We start from the raw sequence: 25594 nt of genomic DNA, 5'->3' as shown, positions 1-25594 counted from the left end.
GGGGGGGGGGGCATTTCTATCACGTTCCCAGGTTACAGTTGCTAGTCTAGGAGAGGACAAAATCTAACAGTCTGATATATTGTGAAAGTTCTGTGATAGCTTAAATAAGTGTATGAAAGGATTAAAGAGGTTTAGCTTGATGCTATTCTGACACCTATTAAGATCCTGACGCTTCAAAGTTTCCCAGTTACAGCCTGCTCATAGAAACTCCTCCTCATTTATTAGAAACAGTGTGTACTCGGAAACTGACACAGATGAGCAGAACCTCTCAATGAGATGAGTAGTACAGTTTATTTCAATTAAATCTTTCCTAGTCTTATTTTCTTTCTAGAAGTGGAATAAATGGGGGGAAATTCAGATTAAAGTTTAAGGCAAAGTACCAATACAGTTATAAAGAAGACCAGAGGAGGAAGGTGATAATAACCCAAAGTAACCAAGGGAAGAGAAAAATGATAAACCCTGACACGTTGGCTGTAGCACAATTCAAGTTTATTCCATTTGTTCTTGCAACACAAAACTTAAACACAGTATTATTTAGCATTCTGATGTACATGAACTAGGATAATGAGAACCCCAACTGTGTCAAATGTATTACACTGTGGAAAAAATGAACTCAAATATATCAAAATGCACAAAGCACTAGTCTTCCTCCATTACTGCTTAGAAAGATATGATTGTTTCTCCATTTACAAAATAGAATCAGGACAATTTAAATTTTTTAGAATTTTGCATGCAAACACTGCAATTGCTTATGTAGGAGGGCACTTCACCAGCTTCTTCTATACACAATCGAGTATACAATATTGCATGGAAGAAAACAGCAGCTCAGTTGAAGTTTTAGGGGAAAAAAATCAAATAGGTACATATAGATTTGAAATCCATTATTTGGGGGAAGGAAATCAATGAATGAAGGGCCTGCTTGCTGGCAGCTTCCACCCATGGCATCCACCTACTTCTCCTTCAGGCCCCACTGGGTTTAGAAGGTTAGCTATGCAGAGAACTACTGGGTTGATTCCGGTGCCGTTAGCTGAACTATAAGTCTACAGACGCCAGTCTGAAGCTGCCAGGGGGAACCTGTTAGGATACTAATGTAGACAGGCAAACCACCTGTTTTCACTTGAAATAGTGCATATGAAAAGACTGACTTAATACAAAACTACAGAACATGCAAGATTTTTTTCTGAGATGTTAAATATTACTGCAGTGGAGAACAAAACTTAACCTTTTACTAATGCATGTAGTACCAAAAAAGCAGACAAGGTTTTAGCTTTCTTTACTCAAAATATGAACATTAAGTGTTGTAAATTTCTCTGCCAAGTGGTTCAGAAATACATTATAAATAACCTAGTTAAAAAAAAAAACAAACTCTAAACCATCTTGGTCAGTCTATTCTATGTTTATCTGTTATTTTCTCAAGCAACCGCTTCATAATTACGGGGTTTACAAAATGGCTGAGAAAGAAGAGGGAAGGCAAAGTAGCCTCTACTGCATTACAGGGAACACCAGGATAAACTGTACAAAGAATCACATGGTCTCTGGACCAGTGACTGGAGGAAGCAGACCAGGTTTAGGAATGATAGAACAGCACACTCTCTACAGTAGCCCACTACAGAAAACACTCGGAAAGTAAAGGTGAAAACTGTGTAGAGAGTAAAAGTCGAGCCTTTTAAACAGCAGTATGCCAAGAAGCGAAAACAAAGATACCAGAACACCTTGTACGCTGACAGTACACGCTGACAGAGTGCCCTCCATCTTCAGCGAGGATCACTGTGTTTCAGTTCAGTGATGGCATAAAGCACTAATTACTGACTTCTAATCCAACTCTAATAGCCTGCATCAAGACAGCAGAATTAGCCACAGGTATCAAAGTATTTAAACCAGTATTCTGTGATTGTTTTCTTGGACGCAGGAAAATTCCAGGGTTAGGCTAGTTTTAAGTGAAAAAGCCACAGGATAAAAAAAGGGTTCACCAGGGAAAAATACACACAAACAAACCCACACATCAACCAACCAATCAGCAACTGGTAAGATTTGTTATTGGCCAGGCTGACTATTCTTGGTACTAGTTTAACCCTGTTGTAGGATGCTACATGGCCTTAAAAAATTGTCATTAATTCTTTATTAACCACAATCTGAATACAAGTCCCTAACCCACCCTCCCCCCACTTTTAAAAATTTGAGGTACATTCAATTATTGCATGACATGGCTAAGGAAAAATGCTAGTATTTTTAGTAAGCATATATGGATGGCAAGTCAAATGAATCTTATTTTATATGCAGGACAGCAAATTTAAGGGTATATGTATGTTTTAATCAGCTGTACTGCTCAAGAAATAAACATTAGAAAATGTGTCTATTTTCTGCAGGTCAGAACACCATTTTAGGGCACTGTATTTTTAAAAATACAGAATATAATTTGAAGGTGTCCCATTTTATGCAGTGCATAAAAGAGAAAAGAAACAAAAATATATTAGGCAGGTGGGCTGGCATACATTCAGCAGAAGCCTATCAACAGCTCTGGGCAACCTGGTGACATGCGTATTTTTAAGAGATGGGGTTAAACTGGTCCGAACAGTAAATCTCACCCCAGTGAGAGCTTTGGTGCAGTAAGTAATCAGCATCCAAGGTGGGTCTGAGAGAGGCATTCCAAAAGAATGTTCCTTGATTCTTCAAACAGAAGTGAGGCCAATCTATTCAAACAGCAAATGAAGAAAATCCATAGGTACTAAGACAACTGTTCTCTCTGTATCTAACAGGCTTATGGCTATGATTCTATTTTTAAATCCCCTTTTACTACCAGCGAGAGTTGGAAAGTGTTTCAATGTTCTATGTCTGAATCTAGAGGAAGGGAAAAAAAAAAGCAGACTGGAATGATTTCTCCTTTAGACTTCCAAAATTTGAGATTTTATAAATAAAACTAGTCAGTTTTACCTAAAGAGACATGAAATCCATGTGAAGGGGGAGAGGAAACCCAAAGTCCAGCCGTCCAGCAGCAGAGGAGTGCGCGCCCCCTCGCCTTAACCGAGCTCTCATGTAAAGCTGGAAGTCACCAGGGGAGATTTGGTCACCAACCTCAGGCAGCGCTCGTAACTACGCTGGGAAATCCCCACTAGAGTGCATCTTAAGGCAGAAGGCTAGAACTAATTGCTTGTCTCAGCACCCTAAGTTTCGTCACAGCAGCCACTACTGCTCACACAGATAGGGCTACCAAATATATAGTTGGCCTTGGTATAATCAGACCCTCAACACAATCTAATAAATTAGCCAGGGAGCTGAAAAGGTCAAATATTAACGGTATGTTTTGTCTTTGCTCTCCCATGGGTATCAGTTTTTTTTTTTTTAAACTGGAAATGGAAAAGAGGCTGACCTGATCAGGAATCCTAGTAAAAGCCTGATCTTGTTTTTTCCCTCTCCTCCCAAACATTGTTTATTTTGTTCCTGGTAGTCTGATTTGTTATGAATTTCTCTCTCCCCTCACCCCTCTAAAAGTATTTTAGCTGAAGAAGCTGGCAGATAGAGAGTAACAGACAGACAGGCAGCAGTGTGAGGCCACAGGAGAGTCATTCTTCCAGAGCTGTTAGCCCATCCGTCCATCACTGAAGAAGGGCTTTGATTGCCTGGTTGTCAGTGGCTTCAAAGGCAGTCAGTCCATCAGGACCTTTCACAGTCTTATCGGCACCCTGGAAAACAAAGGAAAGAGCCTTTATCATTAAACAAGCCTACAACCAAGGGAAGAGAATGAAAGGCTAGATTAGTTGGCACATGCAAAACTTCTTTGCTCCTGGAATCTGTTCCACTGAAGGAAAAGCCCCAAACAGTTGTCAAGGATACAGATTAAGCTGTAAAAATATCAGATTATTTTTCACTATATTGCACTAGAAATATACAAACTACAAACACAACTTGCCAATAACATAGGCAATGACTGGTTTTTATTTATAATTACTACTACTACTACTAAGTCGCTTCAGTCGTGTCCGACTCTGTGCGACCCCATGGACTGCAGCCTACCGGGCTTCTCCGTCCATGGGATTCTCTAGGCAAGAATACTGGAGTGGGTTGCCATTTCCTTCTCCAATGCATGAAAGTGAAAAGTGAAGTCACTCAGTCACGTCCAACTCTTAGCGACCCCATGGACTGCAGCCTACCAGGCTCCTCCATCCATGGGATTTTCCAGGCAATAGTACCGGAGTGGGGTGCCATGGCCTTCTGGTTAGGTATTACTTATAATACCTAACTAATTAAGTTTTAAACAGGAAGATCCCTGTGTGTAGTATATAATGAGGGTGGGGAGAGAACACTTTTGCTAAAAAAAGCATTACTGTGACAACACTTTCTTCTTTGCAACATTTTTTGGAGAGTGTATAAATATTACACACATATTTTTAAAATCTAGAACTTACAAATCTTTTAGACAAATTCCTAAAGAACATGTATGACACTGGTCATTATACTTCCAAAAACTGAGCAGTAAAGGACTGGAATGTAAGCCAGGAAGGGAGGGTCCCTGCTACACTCCAGAGAGAGTCTCTCCAGTTTGCTCCCTTGTGCTTCAGGAGGAGAGTGCTGTTCTGGACATTTTACTTCCAACATGGCACTGCAGTTTTGAGAATGTGTACATATGCTTTGGTTGGTGTCTGTTGTTCTTATCCATCTTCCCTTATTAGAATAAAAACTCAATGGGAAGTAGAAATCTTATTCATATTATCCACTACTGTGTCCCCAGTATTTAAACAAGTGCCTGGTGCACGGGAGGTGAATTTGCTCCCAAACTGTGTCCGAACTCTCTAACTCCCTGTGCCAGCAACACTCCACCATCTGAGGGTGCTCTGAGAGCTCCAGCCCAACCAGGATGTATTCATCATATAACCTCTAGTGTCCTGTCCTCCTCCATTGCCAAGTCTCTCCTCTTCCTGAGGCCTACAGAACTGTCTAAACTTGGAGTACACCGTCATGTAGAGACCAAAGTCAGTCAAATTCACCAGTCTCTCCTCCCATTCATCGTTCAATGTGCTAATCCTCTAGAATGTCTCACCATTCCTAAACCATTCCATACCTTTACATTGCTGGGTTCCATAGGGAATGCCCTGCCCCCTTTCTCTGGGAAACCCATTCAATCATTCAACAAATATTTACTGACTGTCTGATGTATAGACACTGTGTAAGGGGCTTGTGGTGATTCAGTCACTAAGTCGTGTCCGACTCTTGTGACCTCAGGGATGGTAACCAATCAGACTCCTCTCTCGATGGGACTTCCCAGGCGTAGGGGCTGGAGAATCAAAGGAAAAACAAGATACACTCTGCCAGTCTGGCTCGTGTGAGAGACAAACAAATGAACAATTATGATACAATGGGATGAGAACAAAAAGAGCACTATGCACAGTGGTGAGTGGCCCATAAACTAGAATGGGATGAGGTAGGAGTGTGCAAGAGTCTTTCTGGATGAGGTAATGCTTGAGCTGGGTCTTGATGAGTAAGTACAAGCTGATTAGGTGAGCCAGGAAGGAGATGACAGAAATTCTAGCAAGTGTTAAATTATCACAAAGTCCTCCCCATTACGAATATAAAGGTTTGCTTTCTCCTTTTCTAAGTGATTTTAACTGCACTATGAGACACATGGAACTTACAGTCAAGTGACAGAGAAATCTGCAAGTGAGAACTTCAGTGGCGAGCATGCCAACACAGGTTAAGTGACAATAATTGGGTCAGTTGTATTCAAAACAAATTCTTTAAAATTTTTTTTACCGAAGTCTAGCTGAAAGACACTGTTGTATTAATTACTATTGCACAGTAAAGTGACTCAGTTATACGTATATACATTTTTTTTCATATTCTTTTCCATTATGGTTTACATAGGACCGTATTGTTCACCATTCTATATATGCCAGTTTGCATCTGCTAATCCCAAACTCCCAATCCATCCCTCTTCCACATCACTATCCCTTTGCAACCACCAGTCTGTTCTGTGTCCCTGTTTCTGTTTCACAGACAGGTTCATCTGTGTCATACTTTAGACCCTACATATAAGTGATATCATATGGTATTTGTCTTTCTCTTTTTGATTTACTTCACTTAGTATGACAATCTTTAGGCCCATCCATGTTGCTGCAAACGGCATACTTTCATTCCTTTTTATGACTGAGGAGTATTCCACCGTAATATGCACCACATCTTTATTCATCTGTTGGTGGACATTTCGGCTGTTTCCATGTCTTGGCTACTGTAAACAGTGAACAGAGGGGTGCATGTCTCTTTTTAGAATTATAGTTTCGTCTGGCTTATAAGGCCAGAAGTGGATCATATGGTGGTTCTATTTTTAACAAAACAATTATTCTTATTGGTAACTGTTTTTATGACTAGCACTGTAAACTGTAATTCTGCATTAACAAAAAGTCAAATATCACAGTGAACATCTGTTGCTTTTTAGCTGCCAGAGTTCACTTCCCTTCTTTTGATAACAGCATCCTAATTTCATTCTAGGGAATCATTTGTCCCTATTGTGTGGACTCCTCAAACTATAACTTAAGGTGCCAGGTACTTTTCTTGCCAACCATCAGAGCAGGACACTCACTTCCGGATTTTGAATCTTGACTGAAGAGAGCAAAAGAAAGGCAACAAGAAGTCAGAGCTCACTTATTTCTGTGGCGTCACCCAGAAAAGGCAGCAGAGAAGTCTCTCCTATCTAAAGTCTCACAGCTGGCATAGTTCTGGCCTCTTCTCAGCCCAGTACTCCAACTTGCCAACTGATTCTATGATTAGTCCAATTATCTTCTACTTGTGAGAGTCAAATTCTGCTATTTGCAACCCCAAAAATCTAGCTGATAAAAGTATCTAAAATTTTATATATGCCATCTCTTTTTTCCTAATTATAACACAAACTAATCACAGAACTCAGAAGACACACCAAAAAAGCCCCCATAATACTCATTATTCTATAAGCCAGATACAACATTAACATTCTAGTGTTTCTATCTACTCTCTATGTCCTAAATATGTATGTACATGTATCGCTTTTAAAAATAAATGAGTAAGCATAAGAGAAACAGAGTGACTCTTACACCACACAAAAAAACTTTAAGATAAACAAGTATTACCAGAGACAAAGAGGGACATTTCGTATTATTAAAAGGCTTAATATCCAAAATTTCCAAATAAAACCAAGAAAACAATTCCATTTATGATAGCATCAAAAATAAATGTTAGGGATAAATTTAATGAACTCAAACCAGTTCTTCTAAAAATGATAGAGCAGTTCTGTCAATGTGGAAAAAGATATTAAAAGAAAATGATTTTTTGGTAGCTGATTGGAGAACTTAAGAAATATCTGGCCTCAACCCTTCCTCGAGGAAACCATTTTCAATCAATTGTTATTAGTTCCAGGGATCGTTCCATGGCTCTAATACACTCATGCCACTGGAGTTATTAACTTTAGGTATTACCTTCTGATTCCCCACCACGCAGATGCGGCTCTAGCACACTACCACCTTCTACCCCAGACCCTCCCGATTTCTTACACTTAAAAACAGCAGTTTTGTTTCTCTGTAAATGTGTGATGTGTTTATTTAAACCTGTGCTTCTTGTTTCATCAATTCTGACAGTATCTCTGCTCTGTAAGATACTTTCTCTACCTTCACCCAATCCTTGCCGCCAAATGAGTTTTGAGATTCATATGAATGAGATAATACAGTATTTGTTTTCGTCCAATATATCTCACTTAGCACAATGCCCTCAAGGCCTCTCTGTTGTTACAAATGGCAGGATTTTCTTTTTTTAAATAGCTGAATAATATTCCATTGCAGTGTGTATGTGTATATATACACACGCGCATATATCACATTTTCTTTATTCACACAGGTTATTTTCAAGTCTTGGTCACAGTAAATAATGCTGCAGTGAACACAAGGTACAGATATCTTTTTGAGTTAGGATTTCTGTTTCCTTCAGATAAACACCCAGAAGTAGAACTGCTGGATCATATGGTAGTCCTATTTTTAATTCCTGAGGCCCCTCCATACTGTTTTCCACAGAGGCTGCACCAACTTACACCCTGCAAATAGTGTACTGCTGCTACTGCTAAGTCGCTTCAGTCGTGTCCGACTCAGTGCGACTCCATAGACAGCAGCCCACCATGCTCCCCCGTCCCTGGGATTCTCCAGGCAAGAACACTGGAGTAGGTTGCCATTTCCTTCTCCAATGCATGAAAGTGAAAAGTGAAAGCGAAGTTGCTCAGTCGTGTCTGATTCCTAGCGACCCCATGGACTGCAGCCCACCAGGCTCCTCCATCCATGGGATTTTCCAGGCAAGAGTACTGGAGTGGGGTGCCATTGCCTTCTCCAGCCAATAGTGCACAAGGGTTCCCTTTTTTTCACATCCCTGCCAACACTTACTGTTTCTTATATCCGTGATAACAGCCATTCTAATAGGCGTGAGGTGACAATTCATTGTGGTTTTGATTTATATTTCCCTGATGATTACTAATGTTGAGGAACCTTTTAATGTACCTGCTGGCCATCTGAATATCTTTTGTAAAAAATGTCTATTCAGATCCTCTATCCATTTTAAAATAAGATTTTTTTAACTGAGTTTTTTTCCTGTTATGTGAATATTCTGTTTTGGTTATTAACCCCTTATCATATATATGATTTGCAAATAATTCTCTCCCATTCTATAGGTTGCCCTTTCATCTTGTTGATGGTTTTGTTTTTGGTGCCAAATTAAAAAACTTATCACCAAAATGAATGGCAAGGAGCTTATCATCCATGTTTTTTTTCCTCGAAGTTCCATGGTTTCAGGTCTTATTTTAAAGTCTTTAATCCATTTTGAGTTAATTTTTGTGTGTAGTTGTAAGATAGTGGTCCAGTTTCATTCTTTTGCATATACCTGTCCACTTTTCAATATCATTAATGGACCACACTGTCCTTTCCCTATTGTATACTCTTAGCTGCTTAACGGTAAATTCGTTGACTGTGTGTGTATCAGTTCAGTCGTTCAGTCATGTCCGACTCTTTGTGACCCCATGGACTGCAGCACACCAGGTTTCTCTGTCCATCACCAACTCCCAGAGTTTACTCAAACTCATGTCCACTGAGTGGGTGATGCCATCCAACCATCTCATCCTCTGTCATCCCCTTCTCCTCCTGCCTTCAATCTTTTCCAGCAGGGTCTTTTCCAATGAGTCGGTTCTTTGCATCAGGTGGCCAAAGTATTGGAGCTTCAGCTTGAGCATCGGTCCTTCCAATGAATATTCAGGACTGATTTCCTTTAGGATGGACTGGTTGGACCTCTGTGCAGTCCAAGGGACTCTCAAAAGTCTTCTCCAACACCACATTCAAAAGTATCAATTCTTCGGTGCTCAGCTTTCTTTATAGTCCAACTCTCAAATCCACACATGACTACTGGAAAAACCACAGCTTTGACTAGATGGACCTTTGCTGGCAAAGTAATGTCTCTGCTTTTTAATATGCTGTCTAGGTTGGTCACAACTTTTCTTCCAAGGAGCAAGCGTCTTTTAATTTCATGTGTGTATACACACACACACACGGGTTTATTTTGGGGTTCTCTATTTTCTGTTCCACTGATCTATGTACCTGGTTTTATGTCAGTACTGTACTGTTTTGCTTCTTGTGCATGTATGCTCAGTCATGTCCGACTCTTTGTGACCCCATGGACATAGCCCACCAGGCTCCTCTGTCTGTGAAATTTCCCAGGCAAGAATACTGGAGTGGGTTGCCATTTCCTACTCTTCGCAACTCAGGGATTGAACTCACATCTGTGTCTTCTGCATCAGCAGGGAGATTTATTACCACTGGGCCACCTGGGGAGCAATTTTGCTTCCTACATATTTGTAATAAGTTTTGAAATCAGGAAGTGTGACACCGCTAGCTTTGTTATTTTTTCTCAAGATTGCTTTGAGTATTCAGGATCTGCTGTGGTTCCATACAAATTTTAGCACTGTTTAATCTATTAAAATTGCCATTGGAATTCTGATAGGAACAGCATTAAAGCTTCTTTGGGCAATATGGACATTTTAACAATATTAATTCTGCCAATGCATGAGCACAAAGTATCTTTCCATTTATTTGTGTCTTCTTCAATATATTTCATCAGTGTAGTTTTCAGCATACGAATGAGTCTTCTGCCTTCTTGGTTAAATTTACTCCTAGGTATTTCATTCTTTTTGATGCAATTATTTTAAGTGGAACTTAAATTCTCTTATAATTTGTAATTAGTATATAGAAACACAACAGATTTTTGGATATTGGTTTTGTATCCTGATACTTAACTGAATTAGGTGAATAGTTCTAAGTTATTTTAGTGGAGTCTTTAGGGTTTTCTATAATATATGTTGTGTCATTGGCAAAAAGAGAACATTTTACTTCTTCCCTTTCAAATTGGATACCTTTTATTTCTTTTCTTCTCTAACCGCTCTGGCTAGGGATTTCCGGTACTATGTTAAATAAGTGGTGTGAGTGGGCATCCTCATCTAGTTCATTATCTTAGAGGAAAAGCTGTGTTTTTCGCAGTTGAGTATGATATACAGGTTGTGGTCATAATACAGCCTTTGTTATGCTGTGGTATATTCCCTCTCTATCTGATTTATTGAGTGTTTTCATTATGAATGAATGTTAAATTATGTCCATGCTTTTTCTGCATCTACTGAAATAATCATATGATTTTTATCCTTGTTATTGCATTATATCACAATGATTGATTTGCAGATTCTGAATTGTCCTTGTGTCCCTGGAATAATCTGATCATGGAGTATGAAACTTTTAATGTATTGCTGAGTTTGGTTTGCTGACATTTTGTTGAGGATTTCTGTATCTATGTTCATCAGGGATACTGGCCTGCAATTTTCTTGTGGCATCCTTGTCTGGTTTTGGATGAGGAAATGCTGGCCTTGTAAAATGAGACTGGAAGCGGTCCCATCTGTACTGATGTTTTTGGGAAGAGTTTGAGAAGGACTGATATTAACTCTTCTTTAAATGTTTGGTAGAACTCACCAGTAAAGCTATCTGGTCCTGAATACTGATAGAAATTTACAGTTAATATATAAAAACAATGCTTAAATTACTGCTGGGTAGACAAAGATGCCACACGAAAAAAGAAAACTACAGGCCAATATCACTGATGAACATAGATGCAAAAATCCTCAACAACATTCTAGTGAACAGAATCCAGCAACATACTAAAAAGATCATACATAATGACCAAGTGGGCTTTATTCCAGAGATGCAAGGATTCAATATTTGCAAATCAATCAATGTGATACACCACATTAACAAACTGAAAGATAAAAACCCATATGATTATCTCAACAGATGCAGAGAAAGCCTTTGACAAAATTCAACACCCATTTATGATAAAAATTCTCCAGAAAGCAGGCACAGAAGGAAAATACCTCAACATAATAAAAGCCATATATGATAAACCCACAGCAAACATTATCTTCAATGGCGAAAAACTGAAAGCAAAGAATTATCTCAAAAATACACAAGCAGCTCATGCAGCTCAATACCAGAAAAATAAATGATCCAATCAAAAAATGAGCCAAAGAACTAAACAGACATTTCTCCAAAGAAGACATACAGATGGCTAACAAACACATGAAAAGATGCTCAACATCACTCATTATCAGAGAAATGCAAATCAAAACCACTATGAGGTACCATCTCACGCCGGTCAGAATGGCTGCCATCAAAAAGTCTACAAGCAATAAATGCTGGAGAGGGTGTGGAGAAAAGGGAACCCTCTTACATTGTTGGTGGGAATGCAAACTAGTACAGCCATTATGGAGAAGAGTGTGGAGATTCCTTAAAAAACTGGAAATAGAACTGCCATATGACCCAGCAATCCCACTCCTGGGCATACACACTGAGGAAACCAGAACTTAAAGAGACACATGTACCCTAATGTTCATCGCAGCACTGTTTACAATAGCTAGGACACGGAAGCAACCTAGATGTCCACTGGCAGACAAATTAATAAGAAAGTTGCAGTACATATACACAACGGAATATTACTCAGCTATTAAAAAGAACACATCTGAATCAGTTCTAATGAGGTGGATGAAACTGGGGCCTATTATACAGAGTAAAGTCAGAAAGAAAAACACCAATACAGTATATTAACACACACATGGAATTTAGAAAGATGGTAACGGCAACCCTACATGTGAGACAGCAAAAGAGACACAGATATAAAGAACAGACTTTTGGACTCTGTGGGAGAAGGCGAGGGTGGGATGATTTGAAAGAACAGCATTGAAACATGTATATTACCATATGTGAAACAGATGACCAGTCCAAGGTTAATGCATGAAACAGGGCACTCAAAGCCAGGGCGCTGGGACAACCCAGAGGGATGGGATGCGGACGGGGGTGGGTTTGACATGGGGGATACATGTACACCTGTGGCTGATTCATGTCAATGTATGGCAAAAGCCACCACAGTATTGTACAGTAATTAGCCTCCAATTAAATTTAATTAAAAATTACTTCTGGGTAAACACTGCTCACTGTGGCACCTGGCAGACTACTATGATTAGTTTTGTTTCTACTGTTCCAGTATCAAAACCCTGTGCACTCCTCTCAAATGACAGAGTCAGGAGATCCACAGCTGAGTTCTTCCTCAGTCCTATTCATTCATTTACAAATAACAACTTTTTATCCTATCTGTTTGGCTAAACTGCTATAACAGAGGCTAAAGCACAATGAATTAAACTAAGTTAACTTATTTCTCTCTCATAGAACAGTAATGCTTAGTGTGCTCACCTCCACATCTGCTTCCAGCCTGCTAGATGTGGGCGTGAAGTCCGTAGCAAGTGGCCTCATATGTTAGGTGATCTAGAAATGGCACACATCTGTGCACACCCCATCGGGCCAAACTTAGACACAAAGCCCCAGCCACTGCAAGACAAACTGAGATGCAAGTACTAGCTAGGCCGCCACTATGCACCAAGTTAAAACATGAAGGTTCTCTTTTTAAAAGAAGAGTAGACACTGGACATGAAAGGCAATTTGCACCCTAACCTATGCTGTCCTGAAAATACTCTGGAATATTATCTCTAAATTCTGTCTAGCCTGCCTCTCCTTCTTACTCCTTCCACTCCACCCTCCTCCCCTTTACTTTCTCTCAACTTTATTTAAATGCTGGATTCTCCATGGTTCTGGTTTTTGGCAGGCATCTTCACCACTTGCTCAGTATGCTTTTGCCAGATCTCATCCACGTTATGATTTAACTTCTGACTTATGTATTCATTTTGAACGTCTACCCTGATCTTTAAAGCTTTCCCCACCACTCACACACACTGAGACTTACCTACTTTAGTCCCAGAAATACTATAAATGGAGCCTTTCCTAAAGTGAATCCATAATGTTTTTTTACCAACTTATTTCTTTATCTGGAACATTCTCTATCATGTTAAATGTGGAGATACTATGCATTTTTTTTTTTCTTTTTGCTTACTTCACATGTAATCAGTCACTAAGTCTTTAGACAATAATGTTCTTAAAATTTCCCACCTGTCCTTGCTACTATCTCAGTTCAGTATTTTCATATGTAAATTCTAATGCAATAGTTTCTTTTTTCAATTCTCCTGCTACTCCAACTCAGACTCCATACATCTGTTTGGGTGATCTTTGTAAAATTCAAGTCTGATCGTAATACTCACCTACATAAACGCCTTTAATGGCATCCTCACAGAAGAAAACAAGATAAATCATGTGATACATAAGGTATAATCTGCTCACTACCCACCTCTTGCTAAATTTCTTGTTAAATCCCATGCTGCAGCTGTGCTGAACAATCTCCCTTACTCTAATGCATTAACACGTCAGGTCTCTCTTGCCTCTGTGACTTTTCTCACACTGATGCTTCTGCTTTGAAAGGTAATGCAGTTCTCTATTCGATTCCTGGACACTAAGTTTCGAGGACTCAAGTGTCAACTGCTTTTTGAAGCTACATTTGTGGTCCCTGAAGTTGTAATGACATTCTTATTTATATCACACTAGGCCTCTGACTCCCAGGACATGTGACCTCTCCTTCCTTTAGATCCCTGCTGGGTTACATATAAACTCCTGCCACAGCGATCAAAACACTTTAATGCCCTTGTTTTACATTTTACCAAATATGTTGACACCAGTACTAAGCTTAACAGTTGCTAAGTTCACAAAGCCTTGCACAGTGTCTAACAGGCAATAAAATACTATAAAAAGTAAATGCTTTTAAAATTAATTGATATAGACTATTACTATATGTAATAACAGACTAGATCAGGACTAGGTTCATCTTACATTTACAGCATGATTCAAGTCATGATCAAGTTTCCTGGAGGACGAAAAGGATGCTACGGCCAAGTTAAGTGGCCTCAGCAGAAAGAGAGGTCATTTGTCATTCTAGGGAGTAAAAAAGCTTTAAGGTCTCACAAGAAATTTCTTAATTTTTTTCAAAAGTTATAGCTTTAGATAATCATGCATTATTTTTTAAACTCTGTATTTTGTATTGGTGTGTAGTTATAGCTTTAGATAATCATGCATTATTTTTTAAACTCTGTATTTTGTATTGGTGTGTAGCCGATTAACAATGCTGTGATAGTTCAGGTGAACAGGGAAGGGACTCAGCCATACATATACAGGTATCCATTCTCTCTCAAGCTCGCCTCCCATTCAGGCTGCCGGGTAACACTGAGCAGAGTTCCCTGTGCTATTCAGTAGGTCCTTGTTGGTTATCCATTTTAATTATAGCAGTGTATACATGTCCATCCCAAACCTACCCTCTCCCCATCCTCCCCTCCACTGCCCCAGCCCTGGCAACCATAAGATCGTCCTCAAAGTCTGTGAGTCTGTTTTGTACGTTAAGTTCATTTGTATCATTTCGTTTTAGATTCCACATACAACCGACATCATATGCTATTTCACCTCCTCTGCCTGACTTAAAATTTCACTCAGTATGACATTGTCTAGGTATGTCCATGTTGCTGCAAATGGTGTTATTTGACAGTAAGTCACAGACTATAGGAAATGTTTTTTAAAAAATTAAAGTCATACTATCTCTGCCCTTCAATAGAATAGTTTACAATGTAGCCAAAAGATAAGGTATGCTGGCATGAATCAACAAGAGCATATCTTTATCTACTTCTTACAATTCTGCTTTATACTACCAGTTCTTAATCTGGACAAATAGGCCAAAAAACTGGATTAGTAACATTTTAAGACTGAAATTCTTAAACTTGTACTGAGGTTATCTGATATTATATTGACAAAAGACTTTTGTGGCAAAGATAATTATAATTATGCTGATTAACTGTTAGAATACTAAGCAGCTGTGTTTCAATGAAAAATTTATCAAATTAATTAAAAAATGAGCATTTAGATACAAATACACAGACAACACTGGTGGATGTTTCTCTGTATGTTGCGTTGCACAGAGTTGGACATGACTGAAGTGACTTAGCAGCAGCAGACACTGTTTTACAACCTTAGACTATAACCACAGATCATAGAATACAATCAAAATTCTCCAAGCCAGGTTTCAGCAATACGTGAACCGTGAACTTCCAGATGTTCAAGCTGGTTTTAGAAGAGGCAGAGGAATCAGAGATCAAATTGCCAACATCCGCTGGATCATCAAAAAAGTAAGAGAGTTCCAGAAAAACATCTATTTCTGCTTTATTGACTATGCCAAAGCCTTTGACTGTGTGGATCACAATAAACTGTGGAAAATTCTTCAAGAGATGGGGAATACCAGACCACCTGACCTGCCTCTTGAGAAACCTATATGCAGGTCAGGAAGCAACAGTTAGAACTGGACACGGAACAACAGACTGGTTACAAATAGGAAAAGGAGTACGTCAAGGCTGTATATTGTCACCCTGCTTATTTAACTTCTATGCAGAGTACATCATGAGAAACACTGGGCTGGAAGAAGCAAGCACAAGCTGGAATCAAGATTGCCGGGAGAAATATCAATAACCTCAGATATGCAGATGACACCACCCTTATGGCAGAAAGTGAAGAAGAATTAAAAAGCCTCTTGATGAAAGCGAAAGAGGAGAGTGGAAAAGTTGGCTTACAGCTCAACATTCAGAAAACGAAGATCATAGCATCTGGTCCCATCACTTCATGGGAAATAGATGGGGAAACAGTGGAAACAGTGTCAGACTTTTTTTTTTTTGGACTCCAAGTCACTGCAGATGGTGACTGCAGCCATGAAATTAAAAGATGCTTACTCCTTGGAAGGAAAGTTATGACCAACCTAGAGAGCATATTAAAAAGCAGAGACATTACTTTGCCAACAAAGGTCCATCTAGTCAAGACTATGGTTTTTCCAGTGGTCATGTATGGATGTGAGAGTAAGACTGTGAAGAAGGCTGAGCACTGAAGAATTGATGCTTTTGAACTGTGGTGTTGGAGAAGACTCTTGAGAGTCCCTTGGACTGCAAGGAGATCCAACCAGTCCATTCTGAAGGAGATCTGCCCTGGGTGTTCTTTGGAAGGAATGATGCTAAAGCTGAAACTCCAGTACTTTGGCCACCTCATGCGAAAAGTTGACTCATTGGAAAAGACTCTGATGCTGGGAGGGACTGGGGGCAGGAGAAGGGGACGACAGAGGATAAGATGGCTGGATGGCATCACTGACTCAATGGATGTGAGTTTGAGTAAACTCCGGGAGTTGGTGATAGACAGGGAGGCCTGCCGTGCTGTGATTAATGGGGTTGCAAAGAGTCGGACACGACTGAGCGACTGAACTGAACTGATAGAATATAACCACTATATAACAACTTAGCAACCATGGTTTGATATATTCAACTCACTTTTGGAAAGAAAGCGGGTCAGAATCAAATACAAAATGAATGCCTGAATGAATATATCTGGTATTAAATGTCCCACAAGACTCTTAAAATGTAAAGGAACAAAGCAATTCTTTGTCCTCTCCCTTTAACCACTCAACTAACTCTTATTCAACTGCTATTCTCTGTGAAGCCCTTCTGGAATTTTCCAGACAGTGACTTGGCTTGGCTTCTCTCCTCCTGTATGCAAGGGCATGTTGCTGACCACACTTCAAGGCTGACACTGTAGCCTGGCTTATCTAAAGTCTAGTACAGTCCCCTTTTTTTCTGTACTTTCCTCCCCTACAGAGAAGAAACTGAATCCCCAGACTCGCTTAAAGCTGTAAGCTGCCCTCTGGCACAGAGCTAGCCTCTCCTGTGGACAGCTTTCTTTCTCCATAAAGCCCCAGGGACAAGAGAATCCTTAGTTGTTTTTAGACAGTAAGGACTAGGGGAGACAGGGGAGAAGAGAGTGTGAGATGCTAAGGACAAGGGGAGCCAGTCATTCAGCCTTGGACTGTCATACCTTCAGGCCACTTTTTCTTTGAGATGTAACTGACATAGAACATGACACTAGATGATCTGATATATGGATATACTGCAAAATGATACCACAATAAGACTAGTCAACATCTATCACTACACAGAGGTACAAAGTTTTTTCCTTAGGATGAGAAGTATACAATTTACTCTCTTAATAACTTTCAGATGTATAATACAGTATTGTTAACTATGGTTACCATGTTTTATGTTACATCCCCAGGACTTATTTATCTGATAATTGTAAGCCTGTACCTTTCTGGCAACCATCAACATCATGTGTTCTCTGTATTTGTGAGTTTTGTTTTAGATTCCACGTTAAGTAAGATCATATGGTGTTTTTCTCTGACTTACTTCATTCAGCATAATGCTTTCAAGGTCCCTCTATGTTGTCACAAATGGAAAGGATATAAAATATAGCCAATATTTTATAATAACTATAAATGGAATATAACCTTAAAAAAATTGTGAATCACTGGATGGACCTAGAGATTATCCTAAATATAGCAAGTCAAAGACAAACATTATATGGCATCACTTACATGTGGAATCTGAAAAACAGTACAAATGAACTTATATATAAAACAAAAACAGATTCACAGACATAGAAAGTGGAAGGGTAGGGGAGGGATAAACTGTAATAGATGCACACTACCATATATAAACAAGGGTTTATATTCAGTATCTTATAATAACCTATAATGGAAAAGAATTTAAAAAGAACAGATATACACATATATATGTATAATCACATCATTTTTCTGTACACCTGAAACACAATATTGTAAATCAACTATACTTCAATTTAAAAAAGTATACTGTACACTTGTAACTTATACAACATTGTACAGCTACACTTCAAAAAAAAAAAAAAAATCAAGCAGGTGGTCTGGATCAAGGACATACTGAACCTGTGAATCCCAATTCTACCCCAAAGTAGCTGTGTGACTTTAGGCAAGTTCCTTAACCTCTTTGCCGATGTTTTATTTGCTTTACATAAAATGGTAAGGCTTACATGATCTCTGCACAAAGTCCTTCATCAAAAATTCTGTTAATCTCTCTTAAAAATGAGTTAAACAGTGAAATATTATTCAGCCACAAAAAGGGGAAGCCACTTTCTTGTTTAAATCTCTGTAGCAGGAGTTTTGTTACAGTTGAACTCCACTTCTCTTAAGAGTATTTGTCACAGTCTTTAATTATCTGCTAACTGTGCTTTACTGGCTGTGAAGTCACAGGTGGTGGTTTAGTCGCTAAGTCATGTTCGACTCAGACAATCCTGTGGACTGTAGCCTGTCAGGCTCCCCTGTCCATGGGATTCTCCAGGCAAGAATACTGGAGTGGGTTGCCATTTCCTTATCCAGGGGATCTTCCCAACCCAGGAATCAAACCCGGGGAAGTCATAGGACCAGGTATTAAATCTGTCTTTGCTAACTTCAGGGCCATGCACCCCGTCTGCCTCTCTAAACAATGTGCTAAACAAGCAACAGGAAATGGCATGACAATGAACGACAATATGAACGACTATACTTGCGAGGACTTCTAATTTATGTGGTAGGCTGTGTTGCTATTTTAACCTTTTAGTTTGAAAAAAATAAAAAACTGATTCTTATAACCTCGATTAACTCTTCAAGAGAAAAGTAGCCACCCCAACCTATTTACATAACAAAAGCTAACAAATGAAGCCCCTTCTCCACCCCCGGAGCAATGAGACACATTCTATGTTTCGCTGTACTTCTCATTTGGAGACCGTGACCACAGCTCATTTTCAGCTGCATATATAATGGTCTTGGATTTGTTCTTATGTTACAGCTCTGGTGTCAAAGTAGTGGAGCTTGAATCCTCATTCTCCTCCTAATGAGCTGTGCAATCCTGGGAAAGCTTCCCAATGCTTGGTGCCTCGGTTTCCCCATCTGTAAAATGGGGGATTAAAAATCGTACCCACTTCATGGGACTACTGTGATGATTAAATGAATCAATATATGTAAAGCACTTAAATGACATTTCTTAGGTATAAGTACTATTTTAACTAGGAGCTAATTCATTTACCTTCTCATCAACTCTATGTGGTAAGTACTAGCCCCATGTCTCAGAAGAGAACATTCAGGCTGAGACGATAAGGAATTTATTTAAAGCCACAAAGTTATTAAGAACTGAAAGCCAAACTTGGAGGCGTGTGACATCACAGGACACACTTTATGTCACTAACAGAAACTATCTAAAATAACAACGCACTCCAGTCTGAAAGAGCTAAATAGGTAAAAAAAAAAAAAAAAGCTTACAAAGGACATACTTGTGGATGAGATTTGTAAGGTGTATCAAAACAGTATAACAACTGGTTTCTCCAGCATCTGGGGGCACTTTTCTAGCTATATCAAGCCTGCTAGTTCTTTCCTCATGCAGTTTCTTAAAATAAGGCAATTCAGAAAAGGTATTGCTCAGTTCTTTGTAGGTCACTAGTCCTAAAATTTTTTTAAAACTAAACTTGCCCATGTTACATGGAAAAGAACTTTGGGGGTTAAAGCAATAATCAATAGTATGTGTGCTTTGAGAATATGCAAAACTGTTTAGATTTTACCAGGAGTGGAACAGTGAGTAATTTGAGTAAAAAAATGTTTCTACCTACCATACATCTACTTGTTTAAGCTGAAAAGGGGTGGACTTCTAAGCCCTTGTATCTTGATTCTCAATTCAAGCAACAGAAAATGTACCACAGACACCTCTTTTGACAATGCTGGTATTTGAGAGGGATATGCAAATTTTATTATCAACTGGCTGCTTGAGTTTTTTCAAGTACAGCATAGAATAGAAAACATATTGAGCAAAATCTTCAGTATTATCAGGTAAGACGCTTTTCTAATATTAGCAGTTTTAGTACTTTTTATTCTCTACAGCAGTTGTACATAAGATGTTAATCATTTTAACTTCCTTTTTATAAAAGGAAGGCCATTGAGTAAATCTGTTTTTCACTCATTTATCCACACAATGAACATAGAGTGGTCTGAATCAGCTGTGCATCAAAGTTGCACAAACATCAGTGGTTACATATTTCTCTTGAAAGGTTACAGGAGACATCCTAAGGAGGTACATTCTGTGACACAGTGTAAAGCAGAGAAATAACAGAAAACAAAAAAGCCAAGTTTATTTTGGACTTTTCTCTCTCAGATATAGCTTAGTATGCTAAATGTCTCTACCAACAAATGAACTTATAATAATAAGTATATTGCCAGTTTGATTCTGTAAGAATAAAACAGTAATTATATTCTAAAAACTCATTAAATATTATAAGATTTGTGATTCTCTCATGCTAGGGTGCCTTTTCTTTATTTGTTTAAAAGAATTCTTATTTACTAGGAGGTTGAGTGGTCATTTTTAATAGTAGTATATCGCATATAAGGGACAGAGTATAAACATACACAAGAGTAATGAATACTTGTCTGTCTGAATTCTAAATGACAGTAAACATAAATGTTTACTTTGATGTTAAGTATTTCCCTTTTCCCCACAATACCCTAGAGTGGATTATTTAGAGACAGTTTTCCTTAGAATTAAGGAAACAAGGAGACGTCTTAAAATCTTTTATTATCAAAAGAATTACATAAATTATAAAGAATTTTAGTAAGTATAAATGTAGAAATCTGATATATATTAAATACTATACTAGATTAGAGAAAATGTTAATATTAAGAGGAAATGTCTAGCCTGATCAAGTGTATTAATGTTACAGGCAAACAATTACTTCTCAGAGAACTGTTTTTTAAACCACATAGAAATTAAGATGCTGCCAAATTATACGTAACTGTGAAAAATAAATGAATTTCAGACTTACGAATATCCATCAGCCATAACATAGTTCGAGAGTATCATTCTGTGATTAACTCTCTTCTACATAATGTGTGCCTGCAACATTACTATTATTCAGGCATTTGAGATTTTAGTCAGGAAGTCAGTAGTATTTTTATACATCTTTTAAATATCTTTTATTCCAAAAGTTTCCTGTTTTTTTTTCAGGCAAAAAAAAAAAAAAAATCTTATTCAACTGTGAGATAATTACAATTTAAAATGACAGGTGCTTACATGGTCTGTTTTTGCTTTCATAACATTAGGTCGAAGTCTATTAGGTTTGATCGTTTTAGTGACTGCGGGTCAGCTGCCACTTCTGTTTCATACCCTCACTCGGGCTTCTTACTCCCTAAGACTACTCTATTCCCCAGGATGCTTCTGGAGCCTGAATTTTTAATCTGTTTCATCTGTCTCCTTTCACCAAACCACTGTTTCTCATGTACTCTGGATCTGGTGAGTACCAGGAGTTTTGTTCATTTTCCTTGAATCTTATTTAGTATTATTTAGTAGTTCTACAGTTTTAGCTTATACTTTTAAACATTCATGATCATTTTATATTTCAATATTTGTTTCTATTCACATAGTAACTTCTTGCTTATTCCTTGGGTGCTGACCACTTGTGGGCTTCAAGCTGCCTTGGATCGACTCCTAACTTGCAACAGTCCTCTCTTGCTTATATTTGGGAATGCCTTCTTCAGCTTTATATCACCTGCTTTCTGTCTCTCAAGGATAATTTATTGTCTCATGAATCCCATCTTATGGTTTAAAGCAGATGTCAATTCATTTATTTTAAAAAACCTCTTTTCTATTATCAGAGGACTAAAGGGGGATACCCTGGCATATGTTCAGACCTCAGTCTTGAAGTGAAAGGCTCACAAGTGTTGATTTCTACATTTTTTTTCAATCATGAGTGTAACAATAAAAAATAAGGCCAACAGCTTTTACCTGCAAAAATATAATTATTTCTCATAATTGTCCATAATGATAAGTCTGAAAATGAACTCTCAAGGAGAAAGAACATGTGTGGAGTCATATCTTGGAAAAGATCTTGATTCCATTACTTTCTGTTAGACTTTAGGAAGTTGTTTAACTTCCTTTATTGTCACCTTATGTATTTGGAGATTACATGAACAAAAGTTATATTTTCCATAGATGTTAGCTTCCTTTTTTGCTATATGGATAATAAAGAATTAAATATCTTAAATTCCCACTTGTGTCATAACTTCATCTTCCACTGCATTAAAATTAAAATTGTCCAGTAAATGGCATAGCTTGATTTAAATATAAAATCAAATCATGTGGTTTGATTTTATACATTCTAGCAACTCTTTTGTTTTTGTAATTTTTGTTTTTATCATTACTTGTGATCATATTGAGTTTTAAAATATTATTTTGGCTTTTCCCTTATGCTAATGATGTACCAGTGGAATAATACAGTTGTGTAGCTGAGAATCCATTTGTAACTTATAGTTGGCTCTTTGTATCTGTGGTTCCTCCGCATTTGTGGATTCACCCAACCATGCATCGTGCAGTATGTTCAGCATTTACTACTGAAAAAAATCCGCCTGTTAAGTGTGCTGGTTCAATACAAACCTTTGTTGTTCAAGTTGTATATTAGAGCTGTCAACAAATCTGGAAAACTTCTAAACTATGTACTTTCAAATGAATTCATAGTAATTGATAAGGATTCTAACTTTGATAAAAAGCAGGACAAACCAGATTACATAATATAAACTCTGAGTGGACTTTAAATAAATGCACTAGACCATGGAATAGCCTTATTTTAGTTAATTAAGGATTTTTGAAAGAGCACAATTTCCTCCTTTAAAAATTTTGTTAACTACTGGGTATCCATTAAGAAGCTTATGCAAAAATAAAATCAATGTAATTAATTTTGAAAAAAAAAAAACAAACAATACTACATTGTATTACATTGCTTTAAAAAGGTAATGTGTTGCTTTCAAAAAGATAAAAAGAAAATCTTTCTTTCATCTAAAATAACAGCTCTACATGGTTACAATTGGTTTGCCATCAATATAGCCACCTCTGAATGTCACTTATTTAGCTACAAAAATAAGGCTCAGATATAATCAAAGGACAAAATTACAGGCACAAATAAAATTAAAAACTACTTTAAAGTCAGGAAACTCAACTTATAACCGATAATTCAGCAATATAGTATATATCTATGAAGACCCTTCTGGGATAACATATAATGGCTTATCATATATTCAAATCAAGCCAGCTTTTCAGGAACTTATTTAAGTAGAAGATTTAAGGTCTTAATGACCTACAGCATAGTGTTTTGGGAATAAGAAATATGGAACAATGGTCTGTGCTCTCGCTATCTGAAGAGTAATCACTTCTTGTTTTGTTTGTCCTAGGTGGAAAGAAGCTGAGATTGAATGGTTTTATGAAGACCTACATGACCTTTTAGAACTAACACCCAAAAAAGATGTCCTTTTCATTATAGGAGACTGGAATGCAAAAGTAGGAAGTCAAGAAACACCTGGAGTAACAGGCAAATTTGGCCTTGGAGTACAGAATGAAGCAGGGCAAAGGCTAATAAGAGTTTTGCCAAGAGAACACACTGGTCATGACACTGTCTTCCAACAACACAAAAGAAGACTCTACACATGGACCTCACCAGATGGTCAACACTGAAATCAGACTGATTATATTCTTTGCAGCCAAAGATGGAGAAGCTCTATATAGTGAGCAAAAACAAGACCGGGAGCTGACTGTGGCTCAGATCATGAACTCTTTATTGCCAAATTCAGACTTAAAATGAAGAAAGTGAGGAAAACCATTAGACCATTCAGGTTTGACCTAAATCAAAACCCTGATGATTATACAGTGGAAGTGAAAAATAGATTTATGGACTAGATCTGACAGACAGTGTCTGATGAACTATGGACGGAGGTTCGTGACATTGTACAGGAGACAGGGATCAAGACCATCCCTGTGGAAAAGAAATGCAAAAAAGCAAAATGGCTGTCTGGGGAGGCCTTACAAATAGCTGTGAAGAGAAGAGAAGCGAAAAGCAAGGGAGCAAAGGAAAGATAAAAGCATCTGAATGCAGAATTCCAAAGAATAGCAAGGAGAGATCAGAAAGCCTTCCTCAGCGATCAATGCAAAGAAATAGAGGAAAACAACAGAATGGGAAAGACTAGAGATCTCTTCAAGAAAAATTAGAGATACCAAGGGAACATTTCACACAAAAATGAGCTCGATAAAGGACAGAAATGGTATGGACCTAACAGAAGCAGAACATATTAAGAAGAGATGGCAAGAATACACAGAAGAACTGTACAGAAAAGATCTTCATGACCCAGATAATCACGATGGTGTGATCACTCACCTAGAGCCAGACATCCTGGAATGTGAAGTCAAGTGGGCCTTAGAAGGCATCACTACGAACAAAGCTAGTGGAGGTGATGGAATTCCAGTTGAGCCATTTCAAATCCTGAAAGATGATGCTGTGAAAGTGCTGCACTCAATATGCCAGCAAATTTGGAAAACTCAGCAGTGGCCACAGAACTGGAAAAGGTCAGTTTTCATTCCAATCCCAAAGAAAGGCAATGCCAAAGAATGGTCAAACTACAGCACAATTGTACTCATCTCACATGCTAGTAAAGTAATGCTCAAAATTCTCCAAGCCAGGCTTCAGCAATACCTGAACCATGAACTTCCAGATAGCTGGTTTTAGAAAAGGCAGAGGAACCAGAGATCAAATTGCCAACATCTGCTGGATCATCGAAAAAGCAAGAGAGTTCCAGAAAAACATCTATTTCTGCTTTATTGACTATGCCAAAGCCTTTGACTGTGTGGATCACAATAAACTGTGGAAAATTCTTCAAGAGATGGGAATACCAGACCACCTGACCTGCCTCTTGAGAAATCTGTATGCAGGTCAGGAAGCAACAGTTAGAACTGGACATGGACAACAGACTGGTTCCAAATAGGAAAAGGAGTACGTCAAGGCTGTGTATTGTCACCCTGCTTATTCAACTTCTATGCAGGGTACATCATGAGAAACGCTGGGCTGGAAGAAGCACAAGCTGGAATCAAGATTGCTGGGAGAAATATTAATAACCCCAGATATGCAGATGACACTACCCTTATGGAAGAAAGTGAAGAGGAACTAAAAAGCTTCTTGATGAAAGTGAAAGAGGAGAGTGGAAAAGTTGGCTTAAAGCTCAACACTCAGAAAACGAAGATCATAGCATCTGGTCCCATCACTTCATGGCAAGTAGATGGGGAAACAGTGGAAACAGTGTCAGACTTTATTTTTTGGGGCTCCAAAATCACCGCAGATGGTGACTGCAGCCATGAAATTAAAAGATGCTTACTCCTTGGAAGGAAAGTTATGACCAACCTAGACAG

The 25594-nt window shown here is 38.3% G+C and overlaps 2 protein-coding genes across 2 annotated transcripts in view; both read right to left on the bottom strand.

Annotated features, from left to right (window-relative positions):
• Positions 1 to 468: 468 nt before the first annotated feature.
• LUZP6 (leucine zipper protein 6) lies at positions 469 to 1752 on the bottom strand. The gene is made up of 2 exons (XM_010831747.1): positions 1705 to 1752; positions 469 to 1156 (listed from the first exon to the last, which is right to left on the bottom strand). Exons 1-2 carry the CDS (start codon positions 1750 to 1752, stop codon positions 1001 to 1003), a joined length of 204 nt encoding a protein of 67 aa, XP_010830049.1. The 3' UTR covers positions 469 to 1000.
• MTPN (myotrophin) overlaps positions 473 to 25594 on the bottom strand; it is a 78460-nt gene continuing 53338 nt past the window's right edge. The window contains exon 4 of the mRNA XM_010831623.1: positions 473 to 3680. Within this exon, the coding sequence (XP_010829925.1) occupies positions 3594 to 3680 (87 nt within the window). The 3' untranslated portion in view covers positions 473 to 3593. The remainder of the gene's footprint in view (positions 3681 to 25594) is intronic.

This window comes from Bison bison, unplaced genomic scaffold, assembly GCF_000754665.1.
Source record: "Bison bison bison isolate TAMUID 2011002044 unplaced genomic scaffold, Bison_UMD1.0 scf7180017864530, whole genome shotgun sequence".
In the NCBI taxonomy this organism is placed as follows: Eukaryota; Metazoa; Chordata; class Mammalia; order Artiodactyla; family Bovidae; genus Bison; species Bison bison.
This window is presented reverse-complemented; position numbering and strand designations above follow the sequence as displayed.